This window comes from Pristiophorus japonicus, chromosome 32 (assembly GCF_044704955.1).
Source record: "Pristiophorus japonicus isolate sPriJap1 chromosome 32, sPriJap1.hap1, whole genome shotgun sequence".
In the NCBI taxonomy this organism is placed as follows: Eukaryota; Metazoa; Chordata; class Chondrichthyes; family Pristiophoridae; genus Pristiophorus; species Pristiophorus japonicus.
In genome coordinates, this window is record NC_092008.1 from 2,641,630 (window position 1) to 2,665,520 (window position 23,891).

General features: G+C 51.3%; 2 protein-coding genes across 2 annotated transcripts in view; both read left to right on the top strand.

The window, feature by feature from the left end:
* Nucleotides 1–591, top strand: part of LOC139240469 (WD repeat-containing protein 13-like) — a 7,088-nt gene extending 6,497 nt beyond the window's left edge. The window contains exon 4 of the mRNA XM_070869005.1: nucleotides 469–591. Within this exon, the coding sequence (XP_070725106.1) occupies nucleotides 469–591 (123 nt within the window). The remainder of the gene's footprint in view (nucleotides 1–468) is intronic.
* Nucleotides 1–23,891, top strand: part of LOC139240489 (serine/threonine-protein kinase WNK3-like) — a 167,302-nt gene that overhangs the window by 72,816 nt on the left and 70,595 nt on the right. The gene's annotated exons all lie outside the window — the stretch shown is intronic.

Below are 23,891 nucleotides of genomic sequence, written 5' to 3' on the forward strand. Positions count from 1 at the left end.
TTCTCCCTCTCTCTCTCTCTCTCTCTCTCTCTCTCTCTCTCTCTCCCCCTCCTCTCTCTCTCTCCCCCTCTCTCTCTCTCTTTGTCTCTCTCTCTCTCTCTCTCTCTGTCCACCTCTCTCTCTCTCTGTCCACCTCTCTCTCTCTCTCTGTCCCCTCTCTCTCTCTCTGTCAAATGCACACAGCCGTGATCCGCTGGCCTTGTAGCGGTGAACATGATCCCCGATCTGTTCCTATAGTGACTGGACATGTTTACCAGGTGTAGTCTGTGCTAGAGGAAGTGGAAAATACGGGATCCATTTACACACCTCCGGTGTCGGTTCAAGCAGAGTGTTGAACTCGGCTTTTTGAAGGAAACCTATATGCAAAGTAGATATGATCATTAGTAACATTACAGCCTCAGTTACGTAAAATGTCAGCCGGCCATGTGATATGCGGCCGGACCGGTTTCTCGGGCAATTATTCCGCAGCGAAGCGTCTTTAAAGGCTTCAAAGTGATGGTGCTGCTTTCGTTCCCACTGGTGGTGGCCGGCCGGCTTTCAGGTGGGGCGATGTTTTCTGTTCAGTGGTTTTGGGCCGACCTGAGGGTGTGAAAGTTGCCACTTTAAGTGCAAGTTCATTCGTGATCTCTTCCCCCGGCAATGCGCCGTTTGTTTTCCGTTGTGAATCCCACGCGACTGACCCGTGACGATTGGCGAAAAGGCAAGACGCCCGAAGTGCGCAGGGGGCCCTTCAGCGCTGGAAACTGTTAACGTCTTTGTCACAGTCAATGCTCCCTGAAAATTGTTTCTTGGTGCATGGACCCTTAAATCTTTTGCGCCTGCGTGGTTATCTCCACTAACTCTTGTGAGCGGACCGCATGGGTCCGCCCACCGCTGCTCAGCCGCACAGCTTAACGGCGGCATTGCATTGGTGAGCCCTCAACCCTCGAGCCCCCTGGCCACTCTGTTCTCCTCCCCCCCCCACCCACGCCCCCCCGGCCCTTCCCCCTCCAGCTCCCCCAGCCCCTCTCTTTCCCCCCCCCCACCAGCCCCGAGCCCCCTTTCTTACATCACTGTGTTGTGTTTGATTTCCGAGTTGCAGCAGTTTGTTGTCTGGCCTCTCCAGCCTGCCCACTCCCACGCAGGGGCTCCCTGCCAGTCTGCCTGGAGTGAGCCTCTCGCTGGCACGAGTTTGAATTTGTGTGACCTCGTGAGCAGAATTGGGAATTCTATCCACGATGCCCAGGCAATAAAAACCAGCAAACTGCAACAAAATCAATAAATAAAAAAGTAAATAAATCAGAAAAAATTCCATTTGAGGCAGGTGATTTTCCCATTCTCGGGCAGCGCCCTGCCACAGGTCAGGCCAGTGCTGCCCTTCAGCTGTTTGCAAGGAAGTGCGTGGGTAGTGCCACGGTTAAGTAGGAAAGCCTTGCATTTATAGAGCGCCTCAGAATTTCCCAAAACACTTTATATTTAATGAAGGACTTTTCGAAGTGTTGAAGCGTGGGAAACACAGCAGCCAACTTGCGCACAGCAAGCTCCCACAAACATCTCTCTCAAGGTGCTTGTTGAGGGATAGATTTTGTCCATGACACGGGGAGAACTCCCCTGCTCCTCTTCAAGATACTCAAGAGGGCAGATTTAACGTCTATTTCGAATGACGCCCCTCCGACAGCGCGGCGCTCCCTCGGCGCCGCCTCTCCGACAGTGCGGCGCTCCCTCAGTACCGCCCCTCCGACAGTGCGGCGCTCCCTCAGTACCGCCCCTCCGACGGTGCGGCGCTCCCTCAGGACCGCCCCTCCGACGGTGCGGCGCTCCCTCAGTACCGCCCCTCCGACGGTGCGGCGCTCCCTCAGTACTGCCCCTCCGACAGTGCGGGGCTCCCTCAGTACTGCCCCTCCGACAGTGCGGGGCTCCCTCAGGACCGCCCCTCCGACGGTGCGGCGCTCCCTCAGTACCGCCCCTCCGACGGTGCGGTGCTCCCTCAGTACTGCCCCTCCGACAGTGCGGGGCTCCCTCAGTACCGCCCCTCCGACAGTGCGGCGCTCCCTCAGTACCGCCCCTCCGACGGTGCGGCGCTCCCTCAGTACCGCCCCTCCGACGGTGCGGCGCTCCCTCAGTACCGCCCCTCCGAAGGTGCGGCGCTCCGTCAGTACCGCCCCTCCGACGGTGCGGCGCTCCCTCAGTACCGCCCCTCCCGAAGTACTAACAACAGCTCTTTGCAAACCTCCCAACCCACAAAATCCACACAGGGCAAATGAGCCAATAGGGCAAGTAGAGAGGAGATGAGAATGTTTTTACGCAGCGAGTTGGTGTGAACGGGAACGTGCTGCCAGAAAGGGCCGTGGAAACAGATTCAATAGTAACTTTCAAACAGGGAATTGGATAAATACTTGAAAAGGAAACATTTTGAGGGCTGTGGGGAAAGAGCAGTGGGTGGAGTGAGTCTAATTGCATAGCTTCTTTCAAGAGCCGGCACAGGAACGATGGGTCAACTGGCCGGCTTCTGTGCTGTATCCCTTATCCGTGCCTTTGTTACCTCCAGACTTGACTCTTTCAACATGCTGCGCTCCTGGCTGGCCTCCCATGTTCTACCCTCCGTAAATTTGAAGTCATCCAAAACCCGGCTGCCCCCCGTGTCCTAACTCGCACCGAGTCCCGCTCACCCATCACCCCCTGTGCCCGCCGACTACATTGGCTCCTAGTTAAGCAACGCCTTGATTTCAAAATTCTCTATCCTTGTTTCCAAATCCCTCCCTTGCCCCTCCCTATAACGTTAAACCCCCCCCACCCAGAGATATCTGCGCTCCTCCAATTCTGGCCTCTTGCGCATCCCCCCCGATTTCTATCGCTCCGCCATTGGTGGCCGTGCCTTCAGCCGCCTGGGCCCCAAGCTCTGGAACTCCCTCCCTAAACCTCTCCGCCTCTCTCTCCCCCTTTAAGACGCTCCTTAAAACCGACCTCTGTGACCCAGCTTTTGGTCGCCTGTCCCTAATCTCCTTATGGTGGCTTGGTGTCAAATTGTGTTTGATAACGCTCCTGTGAAGCGCCTGGGAACGTTTTACTGCGTTGAAGGCGCTATATAATGCAAGTTATTGAATCATTCTGTATGATAAGGAGCCGAGCACGAGTTGGCTGGTAGCGGGTGCTGGTTCTGCTGAAGGGAAAGTCACTCCCGGGTCCGTTCCTTGCCCTGATCTCCGAGGAGCTAGTTTTAGAGTAACCATGCTCTCTGTCAGGAGGAATATATCTCCGGTCTGATCGACCAACAAAAAAAAACCAAGGGCTGTTGCAGTTTTTAACCGCACCTTCCGAGTGTGAATGTTGGGAATGTGGTGGAGGTGTGTGGGGAATTCCATAGCCAAGCTGCAGAGGAGATGGTTCGATAATGTCAAGCCTTTGAAAAGTGGAATGTGTGTGTGAGAGAGAGACAGAGAGGAATTGCTAATGTATCTCGCAGATCGTCGACACGAAACTGGCACAGTCATCGGGGCCTTGTGCTTGATGCCTCTGCTGGGTTTAGTGGAGCTGTCCCTGTAAACTGAATGCAGCCTATCGTTGCGAATGAAACAAGCACCAAAGTGTGAGGTCTTTGTGTTGTGTACTTGAATGAGGCCTGTCCTTTGCGCTGACACTAGCACTGGAGTGGGGCCTTTCCTTTTATACTCAAACCGGTACTAATCATAGACATTTCAGGCACAGGAGGAGGCCATTTCGGCCCATCGTGTCCGCGTTGCGCCGGCCGACCAAGAGCCATCCCGGCCTAATCCCACTTTCCCGCTCTCGGTCTGTAGCCCTGTAGGTTACGGCACTTCGAGCGCACGTCCAAATGTGGTGAGGGTTTCTGCCTCTACCGCCATTTCAGGCAGTGAGTTCCCCCCCAGACCCCCACCACCCTCTGGGTGAAGACATTTCCCCTCGAAACCTCCCCCCAATTTCTTTAAATCTATGCCTCCTGGTTGTTGACCCCTCTGCCAAGGGAAACCGGTCCGTCCTAGCCACTCTATCCAGGCCCCTATCAATTAAATCTCCCCTCAGCCTCCTCTGTTCCAAAGAAAACAACCCCAGCCTATCCAATCTTTCCTCATCGCTAAAATTCTCCAGTCCCAGCAACATCCTGGTAAATCTCTGTACCCTCTCTAGTGCAACATCCTGGTAAATCACCTCTGTACCCTCTCTAGTGCAACATCCTGGTAAATCTCCTCTGTACCCTCTCTAGTGCAACATCCTGGTAAATCTCCTCTGCACCCTCTCTAGTGCAACATCCTGGTAAATCTCCTCTGTACTCTCTCTAGTGCAATCACATCTTTCCTGTAATGTGGTGACCAGAACTGCATGCAGATATGGCCCTTATAACAGGGATCAAGGGGTATGGAGAGAAGGCAGGAAAGGGGTACTGAAGTTGCATGATCAGCCATGATCTTATTGAATGGTGGTGCAGGCTCGAAGGGCCGAATGGCCTACTCCTGCACCTATTTTCTATGTTTTTGTTTCTACTCCAGCTGTGGCCTAGCTAGTGTTTTATACAGTTCAAGCATAACCCCCCCCCTCCCAGCTCTCGTATTCTATGCCTCGGCTAATAAAGGCAAGTATTCCATCTGACTTCTTATCGACCTGTCCTGCTACCTTCAGGGATCTGTGGACCTGCACTCGAAAATCCCTCTGATCCTCTGCACTTCTCAGTGTGCTGGAGCGAGGCCTATCCTTTATGCTGAAAGCAGTACTCGGGTGAAGGCAATCCTTGGAAGTGAGTGATTTACAGTAGCTGACTTGCAGTCGGAAGCCTGGCCTAGCAGGAGGATGTCTCATTTGGCGATCATTCTGTGACACAGCTGCCCCTGAACAGCAGCACAAACCGACTTACTACAATTATACAGTCTGTCTGAGACACGCATGTGAATGGGAGGTTGCAAAAACAGTGTTTTCAGCAGTAGCAAGAACTTTAGGTCACACAAGGCTTTTTTTTTTTGGCTGAGGCAAACACTTTTTTTTTTGCAGTGATTTCTTTGTATGGCGCAGAATGTTAATGCAGTCTGACCCGTATTACATTGCACGCTGCAATCGGATCCGTTTTAAGCAGCCATCGGGAATTTCTGAGACTGAGTGACCTGCAGCCTGCAGGAAAGGGGAATTACATTGAGGTTAGGTCGAGCTGCCAGGGACTTTACATAGGGAAGACGAGCAGGGGTTATTCCAGCCCTCGGTAAATGTCGCAGTCACCGGTGCTTTCTCGCGGGCATCTGTGGACTGAGCTCAACAGCTTTATTGTGGGCTGGATGAAATTCTGGCTGCTGCACATTGGAAGGTCCCACCAGCTCGTTTCCTTCCCGTGATCTTCCTGAAGGCGTTCATTTGTAATGTTCAAACCGGGCTGGCTGCCGTCGGGTAAGATCATTAGAGTCGCAAGTCTTCAGGTGCCAGTCGAGACATCAGGATGTGGCCCCGTGGGCCAAGTGCTCTTGCCGCCCATTCCGCAAAGCCCCCTCCTGTTTTGTTCCTTGAATTAGGAGCAGGAGTCGGCCATACAGCCCCTCGAGCCTGCTCCGCCATCCAAAGGGATCGTTGGCTGATCTTCGAGCTCAGCTGCACATTCCCGCCCGATCCCTCGAGTTCAAAAATCTATCGATTTCCGCCTTGAATATGTTCAGAGACCCAGCGTCCACAGCCCTCGGCGGGGCAGAGAATCGAAAGATTCACCACCCTCTTGAGTGAAGAAATTTCTCCTCATCTCTGTCTGAAATGGTCGACCCCTTATCCTGAGACTGTGAGATCCCTGGTTCTAGACTCTCTGCATCTACCCTGTCGATCCCCCTCAGGATTTTGTATGTTTCAATGAGATCACCTAAACTCCAGAGAGTATAGGCCCATTCTACACAATCTCTCCTCATTGACAACCTTCTCATTCCAGGAATCGATCCAGTGAATCTCTGTTGCACCGCCTCCAAGGCAAGTATATCCTTCCTTCGATAAGGAGACCAAAACTGTGCACAGTACTCCAGGTGTGGTCTCACCAGGGCCCTGTATAATTGCAGCAAGACTCCTTACTCTTATACTCCAACCCCCTTGCAATAAAGGCCAACATGCCATTTGCCTTCCTTATTGCTTGCTGTCCCTGCATACTAACGCTTTGTTTCTTGCACAAGGATATCTTCTACCCTGTCCCCAGCTGTACACCTCAACTTCCTACTCCCTGCCCCCTGTCCCGCCCCCGATAGAGGACTTGAAAATTGTGAAGGAGTTTGATACTGTAGACGTAGAGATTTTGTGGGGGAGGCCAGAACTAGGGGGCCATCAGTATAAGACAGTCACTAATAAACCCAATGGGGAATTCAGGAGAAACCTCTTTACCCAGAGAGCGGTGAGAATGTGGAACTCGCTGCCACAGGGAGGGGTTGAGGCGAATAGTATCGATGTATTTAAGGGGAAGCTGGATAAACATATGGGGGAGAAAGGAATAGAAGGAGGGGGTGATGGGGGGTGATGGAGAGGGGTGGGAGCGGGCTAGTGTGGAGCATAAACCCCGGCACGGAGCGGTGGGGTTCTATGGCCTGTAACTGTGTGGTAAATTCGATGGAAAATACCCAGCAGACCCGTCGACGTCTGTAAAGGGGATACCACCGGCGTATTCTGCCCGCTGTTCCTAGTCACTGACCGTTACTATTGAATTCAGAAACTCCATCCAAGTCGTGAGGCTTTCTTCTCTGCTGCAGTCTCCTGCCAAGATAAAATAGAAGACATGTTAACTAAGGAAAACATTGGTCTAATCCTTTTGATAGTGTTTTAATTTATTTTTTAATTAGCATTCTGGGGCCATTCCCTGAAGCACAGTAACTGTAAATACATCGCTAGCTTTGCAGTTGATGTTAGAATTTCACCAATTCAGCTGCAGCCATGTTCATGCTTGTGGGATATTTGGAGTTGACTCAGTGCATAGCACTCTCTAGCCAGAGCCAGCAGATTTTGGGTTCAAGCCCCAATCCAGAGACTCGATCCCATAATCGAGGCTGACATTCCCAGTGCAGTGCTGAGGGAGCGCCGTACTGCTCTGTTGGAGGGGCAGTACTGAGGGAGCGCCGCACTGCGCTGTCGGAGGGGCGGTACCGAGGGAGCGCCACACTGTCGGAGGGGCGGTACTGAGGGAGCGCCGTACTGCGCTGTTGGAGGGGCAGTACTGAGGGAGCGCCGCACTGCGCTGTCGGAGGGGCGGTACCGAGGGAGCGCCACACTGTCGGAGGGGCGGTACCGAGGGAGCGCCGCGCTGTCGGAGGGGCGGTACCGAGGGAGCGCCGCGCTGTCGGAGGGGCGGTACCGAGGGAGCGCCGCGCTGTCGGAGGGGCGGTACCGAGGGAGCGCCGCGCTGTCGAAGGGGTGGTCTTTCAAATAAGACATTAAGCCGAGGCCCCGTCTGCGCGCTCGGGTGGATGTAAAAGATCCCATGGCCACTATTTCGAAGAAGAGCCGGGGGAGTTCGCCCCGGTGTCCTGGGGCCAATATTAACCCTCAACCAACATCACTAAAAATAGATTATGTGGTCATTAACACATTGCTGTTCGTGGGAGCTTGCTGTGCATAAATTGTCTGCTACGTTTCCCACATTACAATAGCGACCGCACTTTTTAAAAAGTGCTTCATTGGCTGTGAGGAGCTTTGGGACGTCGTGAGATGAAAGGCGCTGTAGAGGTGAAAGTCTTTCCGTTTTTATTTTCACGCTTCAAATACCGAGCCGAAAATAATCACGCTTGCATCTAGAGGAAGCTTCGAGCGTAGACAGGCGCTCGAGCAGGTCAAACATTCTCGCGCACCATTGATGCAATAATCTTTGCAACCGCAGTAATAGATCGTCCAACGGCTCTGTGTTGATGTGCGCTCGTCCCCAGGGCTGGCCTGTTGGCATGGCAATCCTTTCTAATTTATACGGGCTTTTATCTTTTTAAAAACAAAACCAAGTGGCCTCTTATTGTGTGTGTGTGTGCGCGTGTTTTTGAACTGCTTTGCACCTTTTTGATCAGCTGAATAGTCCCTCTTTGCTATTATCTGACGAGCTCTTCCCATAACGCCATCGGTTTTGCCTCAACAAGTCCAATCAGTTGTCTTGGGTGTTTTTTTTTTAATCGGATGGGGGAGGAGAGGGCAGCGCTGTAGACGGTAAATTCCACCATGGTCAGCAAGTGTTACCCGGCATTGATGCGGCAAGATATCGATCTTCAGCACTGCACTGATCTGCCAGAATGATAAGCCACCTCAGCGAACTGTGAATCTCCCTGCTTTTAGAACTTGTTCGCAACCGAGTTATTGATGTCGGGCTGCGAAGCTTTTAGACGCGTTCGAAAGCTGGCGAGTGAAGAGGGAGGACCCTCTTAACCCCTTCGCTGAAACATTGCTCGCTGAAGGTACAGAGAGATCTCCTTTCACCATCCCAGGACGTCCCAAAGCACCTCTCGGCCAACTTTACTCGAAGTGCGGTCGCTGTTGTTATGTAGGAAACGCGGCGGCAGAATTTGCGCACGGCAAGCTCCCACAAACAGCAATATGATAAATGACCAGCTCATCTGTTTTTAGTGATGATGGTTGCAGGATAAATATTAGCCCCAGGGGACACCGGAGATGACGCCCCTGCTCCTCTTGAACAAAGTGCAGCGGGGAACTTTTACGTCCGCCTGAGAGAAAAGACGGGGCCTCGGTTTAACGTCTCATCCGAAAGACGGCCCCTCCGACGGTGCGGCGCTCCCTCAGCACCACCCCTCCGACGGTGCGCCGCTCCCTCAGCACCGCCCCTCCGACGGTGCGCCGCTCCCTCAGCACCGCCCCTCCGACAGTGCGCCGCTCCCTCAACACCGCCCCGAACTGCTATTCATTCGAGGGACCGCCTTTGATGATGATGGACTGCTATTCTTCAACATAGTGGCCATGGTATCATTTACGTCCATCCGAGAAAGCAGATGGCGCCTCCATCCCATCCAGAAAGACAGTGCCGTCTTACGGATGAAACGTTAAACCAACGCCCCCGTCTGCTCTCAGGTGGGACATAAAAGATCCCACAGCCACTATGTTGAAGATCGCAGGGGGGAATTCTCCCCGGTGTCCTGGGGCCAATATTTATCCCTCAACCAACATCACTTTTTAAAAAAAAAACAGATGATCTGGGTCATTATCCCATTGCTGCTTGTGGGAGCCTGCTGTGCGCAGGTTGACTGTCGCATTTCCTACATTACAATAGTGAGCCCACTTCAAAATAAAGTACTCAACAGTTGTGGAACGCTTCTGGGCGTCCTGAGGTCGGGACCGGTGCGACAGAAATGCTTTTTTTTCATAAATATAAATGCAGGATAAGTATCTCATAAATCATAAAGTAGTACGGCATAGAAGGAGGCCATTCGGCCCATCGAGCCTGTGCCGGCTCTTTCGAAGAGTAATCCAGTTAGTCCCACTCCCCCCTGTTCGCTCTTTTTTTTTCTCCAAGTATTTATCCATTTATTCTCTCCTCCCCTTATTGTGCTTATCTAGTTTCACCTTCAATGCATCTTCACCTCAGCCACTCCCCGTGGAAACGCGGCAGCCAACCAGCGCACAGCAAGCTCCCACAAACAGCAACGTGACGATGACCAGCTCATTTGTCCCTGCTCTGTTCATTTGAGGGATGAATATTCTCCGGGCTAACACACTCCTCAGCACCGCACTGTAGTGCCAGCCTGGAGTTTTGAGTCAAGTCTCCGGAGTGGGACTGAGCCACTGGCTCAGCGGGTAGCATTCTCGCCTCTGAGTCGGGTTCAAGTCCCAACCCGGAGACTTGACGCAAAAGATCCCATGGCCACTGTTTGGAAGAAGAACAGGGGAGTTATCCCTGGTGTCCTGGCCAATATATATCCCTCAACCAAAACAACAAAACAGATTATCTGGTCGCTGCCGCACTGCTGTTTGTTGGGAGCCGGCCGCGCCCAAACTGGCTGCCAAGCCTTCGACATTACAACAGTGACTACGCTTCAAAAACATAGAAACATAAAAAATAGGTGCAGGAGTAGGCCATTTGGCCCTTCGAGCCTGCACCACCATTCAATATGATCATGGCTGATCATGCAACTTCAGTACCCCATTCCCGCCTTCTCTTCATACCCCTTGATCCCTTTAGCCGCAAGGGCCACATCTAACTCCCTTTTGAATATATCTAACGAACTGGCATCAACAACTCTGTGGTAGAGAATTCCACAGGTTCACAATTCTCTGAGTGAAGAAGTTTCTCCTCATCTCAGTCCTAAATGGCTTACCCCTTATCCTTAGACTGTGATCTCTGGTTCTGGACTTCTCCAACATCGGGAACATTCTTCCTGTATCTAACCTGTCCAATCCCGTCAGAATTTTATATGTTTCTATGAGATCCCCTCTCATCCTTCTAAACTCCAGTGAATACAGGCCCAGTCGATCCAGTCTTTCTTCATATATCAGTCCTGCCATCCCGGGAATCAGTCTGGTGAACCTTCGCTGCACTCCCTCAATAGCAAGATCATCCTTCCTCAGACTAGGAGACGAAAACTGAACACAATATTCCAGGTGAGACCTCACCAAGGCCCTGTACAACTGCAGTAAGACCTCCCTGCTCCTGTACTCAAATCCCCTCGCTATGAAGGCCAACATACCATTTGCCGCCTTCACCGCCTGCTGTACCTGCATGCCAAATTTCAATGACTGATGTACCATGACACCCAGGTCTCGTTGCACCATACCGCTGTTTGTGGGAGCCTGCTGTGCCCAAATTGGCTGCCACACCTCCTACATTGCAACAGTGACTACACTTCAAAAAGTACTTCATTGGTTGTAAATCACATAAGGCATTTGACAAGGTGCCACATAAAAGGTTACAGCACAAGATAAAGTTCACCAGGTTGGGGGTAATATATTAGCATGGATAGAGGATTGGCTAACTAACAGAAAACAGAGAGGGTTCATTCTCTGGTTGGCAAACAGTAACTAGTGGGGTGCTGCAGGGATCAGTGCTGGGACCCCAACTATTTACAATCTATATTAACGACTTGGAAGAAGGGACTGAGTGTAACGTAGCCAAGTTTGCTGACGGTACAAAGATGGGAGGAAAAGCAATGTGTGAGGAGGACACAAAAAATCTGCAAAAGGACACATACAGGCTAAGTGAGTGGGCAAAAATTTGGCAGGTGGAGTATAATGTGGGAAAGTATGAGGTCATGCACTTTGGCAGAAAAAAATCAAAGAGCAAGTTATTATTTAAATGGAGAAAGATTGCAAAATGCTGCAGTACAGCGGGACCTGGGGCTACTTGTACATGAAACACAAAAGGTTAGTATGTAGGTACAACAAGTGATTAGGAAGGCCAATGGAATCTTAGCCTTTATTGCAAAGGGGATGGAGTATAAAAGCAGGGAAGTCTTGCTACAGTTATACAGGGTCTTGGTGAGGCCACACCTGGAATACTGCGTGCAGTTTTGGTTTCCATATTTACGAAAGGATATATTTGCTTTGGAGGCAGTTCAGAGAAGGTTCACTAGGTTGATTCTGGAGATGAGGAGGTTGACTTATGAGGAAAGGTTGAGTCAGTTGAGCCTCTACTCATTGGAATTCAGAAGAATGAGAGGTGATCTTATCGAAGCGTATCAGATTATGAGGGGGCTTGACAAGGTGGATGCAGAGAGGATGTTTCCACTGAAGGGGGAGACTAGAACTAGGGGGCATGATCTTAGAATAAGGGGCCGCCCCTTTAAAACTGAGATGAGGAGAAATTTCTTCTCGGAGGGTTGTAAATCTGTGGAATTCGCTGCCTCAGAGAGCTGTGGAAGCTGGGACATTGAATAAATTTAAGACAGAAATAGACAGTTTCTTAAACAATAAGGGTGCGGGCAGGGAAGTGGAGCTGAGTCCCTGATCGGATCAACCATGATCTTATTAAATGGCGGAGCAGGCTCGAGGGGCCGTATGGCCTACTCCTGCTCCTATTTCTTATGTTCTAAGGTCCGTATTCACACACCTCTCTCCATCCGCTGCATTTATTTGGGCCTTGGGGGTGGAGGGGAGGTGGGAAGCTGCTGAGGTGGAAGTGAAGCGGCTGCCCATCGTGGCTGGAGGGCAAGTCTCATGTTGCACGCGTCCTGCTGGTTGGTCCAAAGAGGCCGTGGTCAAGTAACACACTGCCTGTCCTTTCATCCAATCAGGTGACGGTGAGGGGGCGGTGGCAGGAAGGCCTTTTCACACCAAGCCAAAACACCCTTTGTCTTTGTGCATAAATTCACCAACGCCTACACTGCAGCCGTGAAACATTTCGCAATGCCGGGGTCGAACCAACATTTATTATATCCCAGAGGCCGAATGCTTTTGCCAACATGAATTTACAATCGATTGGTTCGAGCGCGAAGTCCGGTTTCGTGGGTGTGGTAGCAATTATCCAGCGCACTCTTCATTTAAAGCCAAGAATTAGGAGCAGGAGTTGGCCATTCGGCCCCTTGAACCTGCTCCGCCATTTAATAAGATCATGGCTGATCTACCTCAACTCCACTTTCCCGCCCGATCCCTCAATTCTCTTAATACTCAAAAATCTATCGATCTCCGTCTTGAATACACTCAACGACTGAGCCTCCACAGCCCTCTGGGGCAGAGAATTCCAAAGATTCGCCACCCTCTGAGTGAAGACATTCCTTCTCGTCTCAGTCCTAAATGGCCGACTCCTTATCCTGAGACTGTGTGACCCCTGGTTCTAGACTCCCCAGCCCGGGGGGAAACATCCTCCCTGCATCTACCCTGTCACTCCCTGTAAGAATTTTGTATGTTTCAATGAGGTCACCTCTCATTCTTTTCCAAACTCTGGAGAATATCGGCCCAGTCTGCTCAATCTCTCCTTGTCGGACAATGCCCCCATCCCAGGAATCAGTCTGGTGAACCTTCGTTGCACACCGTCTTCTTTAAACATTCGCTCACGGGATGTGGGCGTTGGTGGCCAGGCCGGCATTTATTGCCCATCCCTAATTGGCCCTGGAGAAGGTGATGGTGAGCCGCCTTCTTGAACCGCTGCAGTCCGTGTGGTCCAGGAAAAGACACTTCTTTTTTTTCTTTTTTCAACGGTTTGTGGGCCTGTTGAGTAAAACCATGTCAAAATCTTGAATATTACCTTTTCTCGTTGCCTTTCTTGACACACTGAACACCTAATGGAAGTCAGATGGCCTTGATCCAATCTGTGATCCTTGGAACTAGCCGTCGAGAGGAGCGCAGTTCAGATTTAAAGTGGCGCATGGGGTTTCACACCAGCCGTTCACCTCGGGGATCCGTGTTCAAATCCAGCCCAATTGAAAGCCATCCGTGTCTTTCCGACTGGGAAATGAGTTTGGACACACGGACACGGGGGTCACACGGTCTCAGGATAAGGGGTCGGCCATTTAGGACTGAGATGAGGAGGAATTTCTTCACTTGGAGGGTGGTGAATCTTTGGAATTATGAGGGGCCTGGATAGAGTGGATAGGACGGACCTATTTCCCTTAGCAGGGCGGTCCAACAACCAGGGGGCACAGATTTAAAGTAATTGATAGGAGGTTTAGAGTGATTTGAGGGGAAATTTCTTCACCCAGAGGGTGGTGGGGGCCTGGGACGGAACTCGCTGCCTGAAAGGGTGGTAGAGGCAGAAACCCTCACCACATTTGGATGTGCGCTTGAAATGGCGTAACCTACAGGACTACGGACCCAGAGCGGGAAAGTGGGATTAGGCCGGGATGGCTTTTTGTCGGCCGGCGCGGACACGATGGGCCAAAATGGCCTCCTTCCGTGCTGTAAAAAGGCCATTTTGGCCCACGCCGGCCGACAAAGAGCCATCCAGCCGAATCCCATTTTCCAGCTCTCTATCCCTAGTCCTGTAGGCTATGGCACTACAAGCGCACATCCAAGTACTTTTTAAATATGGTGAGGGTTTCTGCCTCTACCACCCTTTCAGGCAGTGAGTTCCAGACCCCCACCACCCTCTGGGTGAAGAACGTTCCCCTCAAATCCCCTCTAAACCTCCCCCCAATGACTTTAAATGTATACCCCCCCTGGTTGTTGACCCCTCTGCAATGGGAAACAGGTCCTTCCTAGCCACTCTATCCAGGCCCCTCATAATTTTATACACCTCAATCGAGTCTCCACTCAGCCTCCTCTCCTCCAAAGAAAACAACCCCAGCCTGCCTATCCAGTCTTTCCCCATCGCTAAAATTCTCCAGTCCCGGCAATATCCTGGTAAATCTCCTCTGCGCACCCTCTTCAGTACATTCACGTCCTTCCTGTAATGTGGTGACCAGAACTGCACGCAGTACTCTTGTTTTCCCTGAACTAACTCTTGGTTAGCGGAAGATCTAATCTGATGCGCAGTTATTTAAATGGAATTCACCCCCCTTCTCCCCGCCCATTCTTGGAATTTTTACAAATGTTTCCAGTGGAAGAATGTGTCCGAGGGGGAAGCTCTCGCACGTTTGCAATCAGTTTTGGAGGAAGGGATATGGCCGCAGTTCATGGCCACGGGCCAAATCAGCTAAATGAAGCAGATAAACCCGTCCGTCCCTTAAGTGCTGTGTCGATCACGTTAACCGCACCACAGCGTCATGAGATTAATAGATTACAAAAATATATTGTTGATCGGTTGTTTGGCCATCAAGAGTTCTTAAAATGGCATCCAGCGGTAAAAGGTGCACGGTGTGACTGAGATGGATCAGGTTACTTAGCGTGATGTGAACCCTGCGAGTTGCTTTCAGCGATAACGTATTTCTCAATCTTCACCATTCTCAGTTTGGAATAAGCCTTTGAGTTTTACTGTGCCGATTCCCTGTGGTATCCGTTCCAGTTAATGCGATGCACCGATACGTCTGCAGGAGAGAGAATAACTAAATATGTACGTGTCGAAAGTGTGCTCCGCGTTCCCCCTCTCGCCCCCGCCTTCTAAAGGTACTGATACGCTGGAGTACAATTTCTTGGGGTTCTGGTTAGCCCCTGGTTATATGTTGATGTGTGACTGGGTGGAGACAGTGGAGGGAGGGGGAGCACCATCGACTGTCCACACTTGCGCCCCTCATAGCAGATGCCACTAGATAGTGATAATGAATGGGTAACGGGGCTGATTCTCGTGTCTCACTCTCTCTCACACTAGTATGTCCACATGCTGGCGTGCTCTCTCTCGCGTCCTCACGCAATGGCCACTGAGCAAAGTCATAGCAGCTAGTACCTGAAGGGGAAAAATGGTGCTGGTAATGTGGGGTGGAGGGGGGCTGGGGGCGGGGAAATGGGCATCTGTTCGATTATGACCATGACCAGTATTACCTGGCCAATTGCGAATTGAACAAAAATACAGAAACCGCAATGTGATAATGACCAGATGATGTGTTTTTAGTGATGTTGGTTTTGGGATAAATGTTGGCCCCAGGACACCGGGGAGAACTCCCCTCGCATCCCCCCTCCCCGCTCTTCTTCCAACAGTGGCCGTGGGATCTTTTACGTCCAGCGGAGAGCGCAGATGGGGCCTTGGTTTAACGTCTCATCCAAAAGGCGGCACCTCCGACAGTACTGCCGCTCCCTCAGTATCGCCCCTCCGACAGTGCAGCGCTCCCTCAGTACTGCCCCTCCAACAGTGTGGCGCTCCCTCAGTACCGCCCCTCCGACAGTGCGGGGCTCCCTCAGTACCGCCCCTCCGACAGTGCGGCGCTCCCTCAGTACCGCCCCTCCGACAACGCAGAGCGGCACTCCCTCAGCACTACCCCTCCGACAGCGCAGTACGGCGCTCCCTCAGTACTGCACTTGGAGTGTCAGTCTAGTTTATTTATCTGGCTTGTAATTACAAAAGGCATGTACTGATGTGTAGATGATCAGTTTTCCCGCTGGATATGTATGGGTCTCTCTACCTCCTTCCCCCTCACTGTGAAAATGCTGCCTCACACGTGTGTGTTTCCAAACAATGGCGGACTTTGAAAAGCGCTTGCTATGTGTTGTGGTTTTAAAAAGAGGCCAGGTGACGATGACGTGAATAGCGCTGGCTAAATCTTCTCTAACTCTGTGTGTACAGAGAGCAGATTCGCTGTGCATTATGCTTTCATTTCCTGTTTCCCTTTACGGTTTCGCACTCGCCCATAATAGGCATTAACCTTTCGCGTGCTGGACCGCACAGCCTCTTTCCGCCATTTTCCTGGTGCTTTTGTGCACAACAACAATAACTTGTATTTATATAGCGCCTTTAATGCAGTGAAACGTCCCAAGCCGCTTCACAGGAGTGTTGAGATTAAAAATTTGACACCGAGCCCCATAAGGAGATACAGGGTATTGGTGAGGCCACACCTGGAGTACTGCGTGCAGTTTTGGTTTCCATATTTCCAAAATGATATACTTGCTTTGGAGACAGATCAGAGAAGGTTCACTCGGTTGATTCTGGGGATGAGGGAGTTGAGTAGGTTGGGCCTCTACTCTTTGGAGTTCAGAAGAATGAGAGGTGATCTTATTGAAACGTATAAGATTATGAGGGGGCTTGACAAGGTGGATGCAGAGAGGATGTTTCCACTGATGGGGGAGACTAGAACTAGGGGGCATGATCTTAGAATAAGGGGCCGCCCATTTAAAACTGAGATGAGGAGAAATTTCTTCTCTCTGAGGGTTGTAAATCTGTGGAATTCGCTGCCTCAGAGAGCTGTGGAAGCCGGGACATTGAATAAATTTAAGACAGAGATAGACAGTTTCTTAACTGATAAGGGATTAAGGGGGCGGGCAGGGAAGTGGAGCTGAGTCCATGATCGGATCAGCCATGATCGTATTAAATGGTGGAGCAGGCTCGAGGGGCCGAATGGCCTACTCCTGCTCCTATTTCTTATGTTCTTATTAGGACAGGTGACCAAAAGCTTGGTCGAAGAGGTCGGTTTTAAGGGATGTCTTGAAGGAGGAAATAGAGGTAGAGAGGCGGAGAGGTTTAGGCAGGGAGTTCCAGAGCTTGGGGCCCAGGTAGCTGAAGGCACGGCCACTGATGGTTGAACGATTATAATCAGGGATACTCAGGAGGACAGAATTAGAGGAGCGCAGTCATCTCGTGGGACTGGAGGAAATGACAGAGATGGGCAGGGGCGAGGGCCATGGAGGGATTTGTAAACGAGGATGAGAATTTTGAAATCGAAGCGTTGCTTAACCAGGAGCCAATGTAGGTCAGCGAGCACGGGGGGGGGGGGGGGGAGGGGAAATGAGTGGTAGTGAGGGGGGGACTCTGTGCTAGCTAGGACACTGGGCAGCCGAGTTTTGGATCATCTCTCGTCCATCGCACGTCAAAGAGAGGCTTGTGCAATGATCTATTTTAAGAAATCTATTTCACTGGGGGAGAGGGCGGACTGGCCTCTGGGTGCCAGTGGGCTAAGGTATATCGCCAACCTGCGCAGAATGGGCAAGGGGACAAAATATACAAAAATAAGGTAAACCCCGCTCGTAAATGGACATTAGACTGATCCCTAGGAAGGGGTGATTGTCCTACGGGCAGAGATTGAATCGATTGGGCCTCAACTCTCTGGAGTTTAGGAGAATGAGAGGTGATCTCATTGAAACCTGTAAGGTTCTGAGGGGGATTGAGAGGGGGGGAACTGAAAACTTCACCAATCACTGGGACAGCAACGGTCTTTATTAAGAAGTTGATATTTGACTTGGGTTATTTTCAGAGTTGTGCAAGCGACGTGAGCAGAGCGATTGGTTTCTTTCTTATCTCTTTCTGAACTCCTCTCGCAGGCCGGTGGGGAATTCCATGGCCTCCTCTTGGTTAGATCAGTAACTGCGAGTGGTGGCACAAGTTGTGACCCGGCACCATTTCAAAAAACAAAAGACTTGCATTTCTGCAGTTCCTTTCGTGACCACCGGACGACTCAAAGCGCTTCACCACCAATGGCATACTTTTTGAAGTGCAGTCACTGTTGTAATGTGGGAAACGCGGCAGCCAATTTGTGCACAGGAAGTTCCCGCAAACAGCAGTGTGATAACGACCAGATAATCTGTTTTTGGTTGAAGGACAAATATTGGTCAGGACACAAGAGAGGGCCCCTCTCCCCCAGCTCTTCGAAATAGTGTCTGTGGGATCTGTTATGTCCACTTGTGCGAGCAGACGGGGCCTCGGTTTAACGTCCAATCCGAAACGCGGCACCTCTGACAATGTGGCACTCCCTCAGTACCGCCCCTCTGACACTGCAGTGCGGCGCTCCCTCAGTACCGCCCCTCCGACAGTGCGGCGCTCCCTCAGTACCGCCCCTCCGACAGTGCGGCGCTCCCTCAGTACCGCCCCTCCGACAGTGCGGCGCTCCCTCAGTACCGCCCCTCCGACAGTGCGGCGCTCCCTCAGTACCGCCCCTCCGACAGTGCGGCGCTCCCTCAGTACCGCCCCTCCGACAGTGCGGCGCTCCCTCAGTACCGCCCCTCCGACAGTGCGGCGCTCCCTCAGTACCGCCCCTCCGACAGTGCGGCGCGCCCTCAGTTCTGCCCCTTCGACAGTGCGGCGCTCCCTCACTACCGTCCCTCCGACGGCCCGGCGCTCCCTCACTACCGTCCCTCCGACAGCGCGGCGCTCCCTCAGCACCGCCCCTACGAGGGAGAGTCATTGCATCTTGGCCAAAGCTACATTTGACCTTGGGGTTCCACGGGCCAAGGAGCAGAATAACCAGCTCAGGTTATAGAATCAGAGAAATTTACAGCACGGAAGGAGGCCATTCGGCCCATCGTGTCTACACCGGCCGACCAAGAGCCACCCCGGCCTAATCCCACTTTCCAGCTCTCAGTCCATAGCCCTGTAAGTTACGGCACTTCGAGCGCACATCCAAATGTGGTGAGGGTTTTTGCCTCTACCACCCTTTCAGGCAGCGCGTTCCAGACCCAGACCCCCACCACCCTCTGGGTGAAGAAATTTCTCCTCAAATCCCCTCTAAACCTCCTACCGATTACTTTAAATCTCTGCCCCCTGGTTATTGACCCCTCTGCTAAGGGAAATGGGTCCTTCCTAGACACTGTATCCAGGCTCACCTCAATTAAATCTCCCCTCAGCCTCCTCTGTTCCAAAGAAAACAACCCCAGCCTCTCCAATCTTTCCTCATCGCTAAAATTCTCCAGTCCCGGCAACATCCTGGTAAATCTCCTCTGTACCCTCTCCAGTGCAACATCCTGGTAAATCTCCTCTGTACCCTCTCCAGTGCAACATCCTGGTAAATCTCCTCTGTACCCTCTCCAGTGCAACATCCTGGTAAATCTCCTCTGCACCCTCTCTGGTGCAACATCCTGGTAAATCTCCTCTGTACCCTCTCCAGTGCAACATCCTGGTAAATCTCCTCTGCACCCTCTCCAGTGCAGCATCCTGGTAAATCTCCTCTGCATCCTCTCTAGTGCAACATCCTGGTAAATCTCCCCTGCACCCTCTCCAGTGCAACATCCTGGTAAATCTGCTCTGTACCCTCTCTGGTGCAACATCCTGGTAAATCTCCTCTGCATCCTCTCCAGTGCAGCATCCTGGTAAATCTCCTCTGCACCCTCTCCAGTGCAGCATCCTGGTAAATCTCCCCTGCACCCTCTCCAGTGCAATCACATCTCTCCTGTAATGTGGTGACCCACTCCTGATCACCAGTGATCCTTCCTTGCATGTGGATCTTTGGCGCGGACAGGATGGGGCTGAGCTGTGATGCCTTTCATCGTTGAACAGACTGCCTCAACACTGGTGTCTGGGCTGAGGCACGAGGAACGGCCGCTTGGGCAAGGTCCCAGAGGATGATAGCTGTGTAACCATGCCCTCTGCAAGATAACAATTTCTCTTCAGTTTGCTCCGCCCCATTTCGTCGTTGACTTCTACACGGCCCACTTTACCAGGAAGGCCAGTAGCAGGTCTATCTCAGGCCTGCAGGACAGTCATCATCGTAGGCAGTCCCTCGAATCAAGGATGACTTGCTTCCACCTCAAAAAGTTCACCGATGTTTCAATGAAGGACCTAAAATTCCAGGTCCTGAACTAAATCTTGAAGATGCCTGTGCGTGGATTTTTTAACGTGGGGTGGCCGTTGCACACCAGCCACCACACGGGCTTGACAGAGCTAGGTCTTGGTCCAGTGGCAAGGGTTAACCAGGACGACTGGAGACCAGCTCTGCTGCTTGGACCTAGTGCGCACATACATCGCACGGTGTGGGCTGGGCCCCGTGCTGCCCCTGGGCCCCGAACTCGCGCCTCTCCTGGGCCCCGATCGCGTCCCTCTACAATCTCTCGCCGCTCCTTCGCCCCGACCTCGCCGCTCCTGCTTCAATCACCGACCTGGGCCTTGGTGACGTCCCTCTTCACTGCCGTTGCTCTCCTGCTCCAGCACGTGCTGCTCCCTGGAGTGGTACGCCGTCACGCTGCTCCTTGCAGGGCGGTACACCACTGCCAACTCCCGTCCTTCTGCGGAAAAGCCATTGCAGCAACAGGCGCACAATCACGCGCGCCCACACGCGGGCAGAAACCAGCTTGCAGCCAAGTCTGGCTCCAGCTTCTGGCATGGGCCCGATTCCGGGCAACGACAGAGAGTGGTACTGAACCAGCTGTGACTGGGGAGCTGGAGAAACGCTCTTTTGATGGGAACTCATTAAGCCTATCCTGTCTGTGCTGCCTCTTGTTGCTATATTTTCGCTGTGACTTTGTGAACTGAGTGTCAGATTGGCTAGCAGTTCACCACAGTACTACAGACACGAGACTCCCAAAGCAAGTGCTTTACTCGGAGCTCCTTCATGGCAAGCGAGCCAAAGGTGGGCAGGGGAAACGTTACAAAGACGCCCTCAAAGCCTCTCTGATAAAGTGCGACATCCCCATCGACACCTGGGAGTCCCTGGCCAAAGACCAGTCCGCCCTAAGTGGAGGAAGTGCATCCGGGAGGACGCTGAGCACCTCGAGTCTCGTCGCCGAGAGCGTGCAGAAACCAAGCGCAGGCAGCGGAAGGAATGTGTGGCAAACCAGTCCCACCCTCCCTTTCCCTCAATGACTATCTGTCCCACCTGTGACAGAGTCTGTGGCTCTCATATTGGACTGTTCAGCCACCTAAGGACTCACTTCAGGAGTCGAAGCAAGTCTTCCTCGATTCCGAGGGGCTGCCTATGATGATGGTGACAACAATTACGGTTCAGGTCTTTGAGTGTCGAGAATAATTGAAACAAGTCCATTCTATGCCAATGAAACACTTTAATCACAAATAGTAAAATACAGAGAAGCAAACCACACAAGCCTCACACCTTGTGTATTATATTAGTCGTTTAAACAGAGCTGATCAGTCTCCGCTCTGGTGTCCCGCTTCAAGTTCCTAACTTGAGGTCCCTGCTTCTCGAGGTGTTGCTCCGAGGTTCTCTCTGCTTGACTGGCCTTTTGTCTTAACTTTTGTATAATTCTTAGACTTAGTCAACATGCCGCAACCTGCCCATGGGGCGATTCATATCTCAGACCATAGCCTTCCAGAACATCTTGTGGTAGTCACAAGGTTTTTCCTGTTTTCTTTGATCTGACTATGCACTCTGATTAGATGAAGGTTGGCAGCTTTTGAATTTGTCTGTTTGCTTTTGATAATGTGATTATTGTGTCCGGTTCCATTGTGACTTGTCCCGTATATGCAACATGTCTTGACCCTATAGTAGCTTCAGTGTTTTCCACGCTCTTTTCCAGAGCAACTCAAAACTAATCCCACTGTCCATCTCTCTGCCCAGAGCCCTATATCTTCTGTTTCAAATATTCAATTTTCCCTTCATAAACAGATTATCTCCTCTGCAACCACACCATTGTGGTATACATCAATGATTTAGACTTCAATATAGGGGGTATGATTAAGAAGTTTGCAGATTTTACTAAAATCGGCTGTGTGGTTGATAATGAAGAAGAAAGCTTATAGACTGTAGGAAGATATCGATGAACTGGTCAGGTGGGCAGAACAGTGGCAAATGGAATTCAATCCGGAGAAGTGTGAGGTAATGCACAAGGAAAGGGAATACACATTAAATAGTCGGACACTGAGAAGTGTAGAGGAACAGAGGGACCTTGGGGTGCAGGTCCACAGATCCCTGAAGGTAGCAGGCCAGGTGGTTAAGAAGGCATACAGAATGCTTGCCTTTATTAGCTGAGGCAGAGAATACAAAATCGGTGGGGCGGGGGGGGGGGGGAGGTGGTTATGCTTGAATTGTATAACACACCAGTTAGGCCACAGCTGGAGTACTGCGTGCAGTTCTGGTCACCGCATTACAGGAAGGATGTGATTGCACTGGAGAGAGGGCACAGAGGAGATTTACCAGGATGTTGCCGGGAATGGAGAATCCTAACTCTGAGGACAGATTGGCTGGGTTTTCCTTGGAACTGAGGAGGTTGAGGGTAGACCTCATTGAGGTGTACAAAATGATGAGGGGCCTAGATATAGTGGATAGAAAGGGCCTATTTCCCCTAGAGGGGTCAACAACCAGGGGGCATAAAGTGGCTGCAGGGATAGTGGATGCATTGGTTGTAATCTTCCAAAATTCCCTAGATTCTGGAAAGATCCCAGCGGATTGGAAAACCGCAAATGTAATGCCCTTATTCAAGAATGGAGGGAGACAGAAAGCAGGAAACTATAGACCAGTTAGCCTAACATCTGTTGTTGGGAAAATGCTGGAGTCCATTATTACGGGAGCAGTAGCAGGACATTTAGAAAATCATAATACAATCAAGCAGAGTAAAACATGGTTTTATGAAAGGGAAATAGTGTTTGACAAGTTTGCTAGAATTCTTTGAGGATGTAATGAGCAGGGTGGATAAAGGAGAACCAGTAGATGTAGTGTATTTGGATTTCCAAAAAGCATTTGACAAGGTGTCACATAAAAGATTACTGCACAGGATAAGAGCTCACTGGGTTGGGGGTAATATATTAGCATAGAAACATAGAAAATAGGTGCAGGAGTGGGCCATCCGGCCCTTCGAGCCAGCACCACCATTCAATAAGATCATGGCTGATCATTCCTCCAGTACCCCGTTCCTGCTTTCTCACCATACCCCTTGATCCCTTTAGCCGCAAGGGCCATATCTAACTCCCTCTTGAATATATCCAATGAACTGGCATCAACAACTCTCTGCGGCAGGGAATTCCACAGGTCAACAATTCTGAGTGAAGAAATTTCTCCCCATCTCGGTCCTAAATGGCTTACCTCTTATCCTAAGACTATGTCCCCTGGTCCTGGACTTCCCCAACATCGGGAACATTCTTCCTGCATCTAACCTGTCCCGTCCCGTCAGAATTTTATATGTTTCTATGAGATCCCGTCTCATTCTTCTAAATTGCAGTGAATATAAGCCTAGTCAATCCAGTCTTCATATGTCAGTCCTGCCATCCCAGGAATCAGTCTGGTGAACCTTCGCTGCACTCCCTCAATAGCAAGAACGTCCTTCCTCAGATTAGGAGACCAAAACTGAGCACAATATTCCAGGTGGGGCCTCACCAAGACCCTGTACAACTGCAGTAAGACTTCCCTGCTCCTATACTCTCATCCTCTCGCTATGAAGGCCAACATGCCATTTGCCTTCTTCACCGCCTGCTGTACCTGTATGCCAACTTTCAGTGACTGATGAACCATGACACCCAGGTCTCGCTGCACCTCCCCTTTTCCTAATCTGCCGCCATTCAGATAATATTCTGTCTTCGTGTTTTTGCCCCCAAAGTGGATAACCTCACATTTATCCACATTATACTGCATCTGTCATGTATTTGCCCACTCGCCTAACCTGTCCAAATCACCCTGCAGCCTCTTAGCGTCCTCCTCACAGCTCACACCGCCACCCAATTTAGTGTCATCTGCAAACTTGGAGATATTACACTCAATTCCATCATCCAAATCTTTAATATATATTGTAAAGAGCTGGGGTCCCGGCACTGAGCCCTGCGGCACTCCACTAATCACTGCCTGCCATTCTGCAAA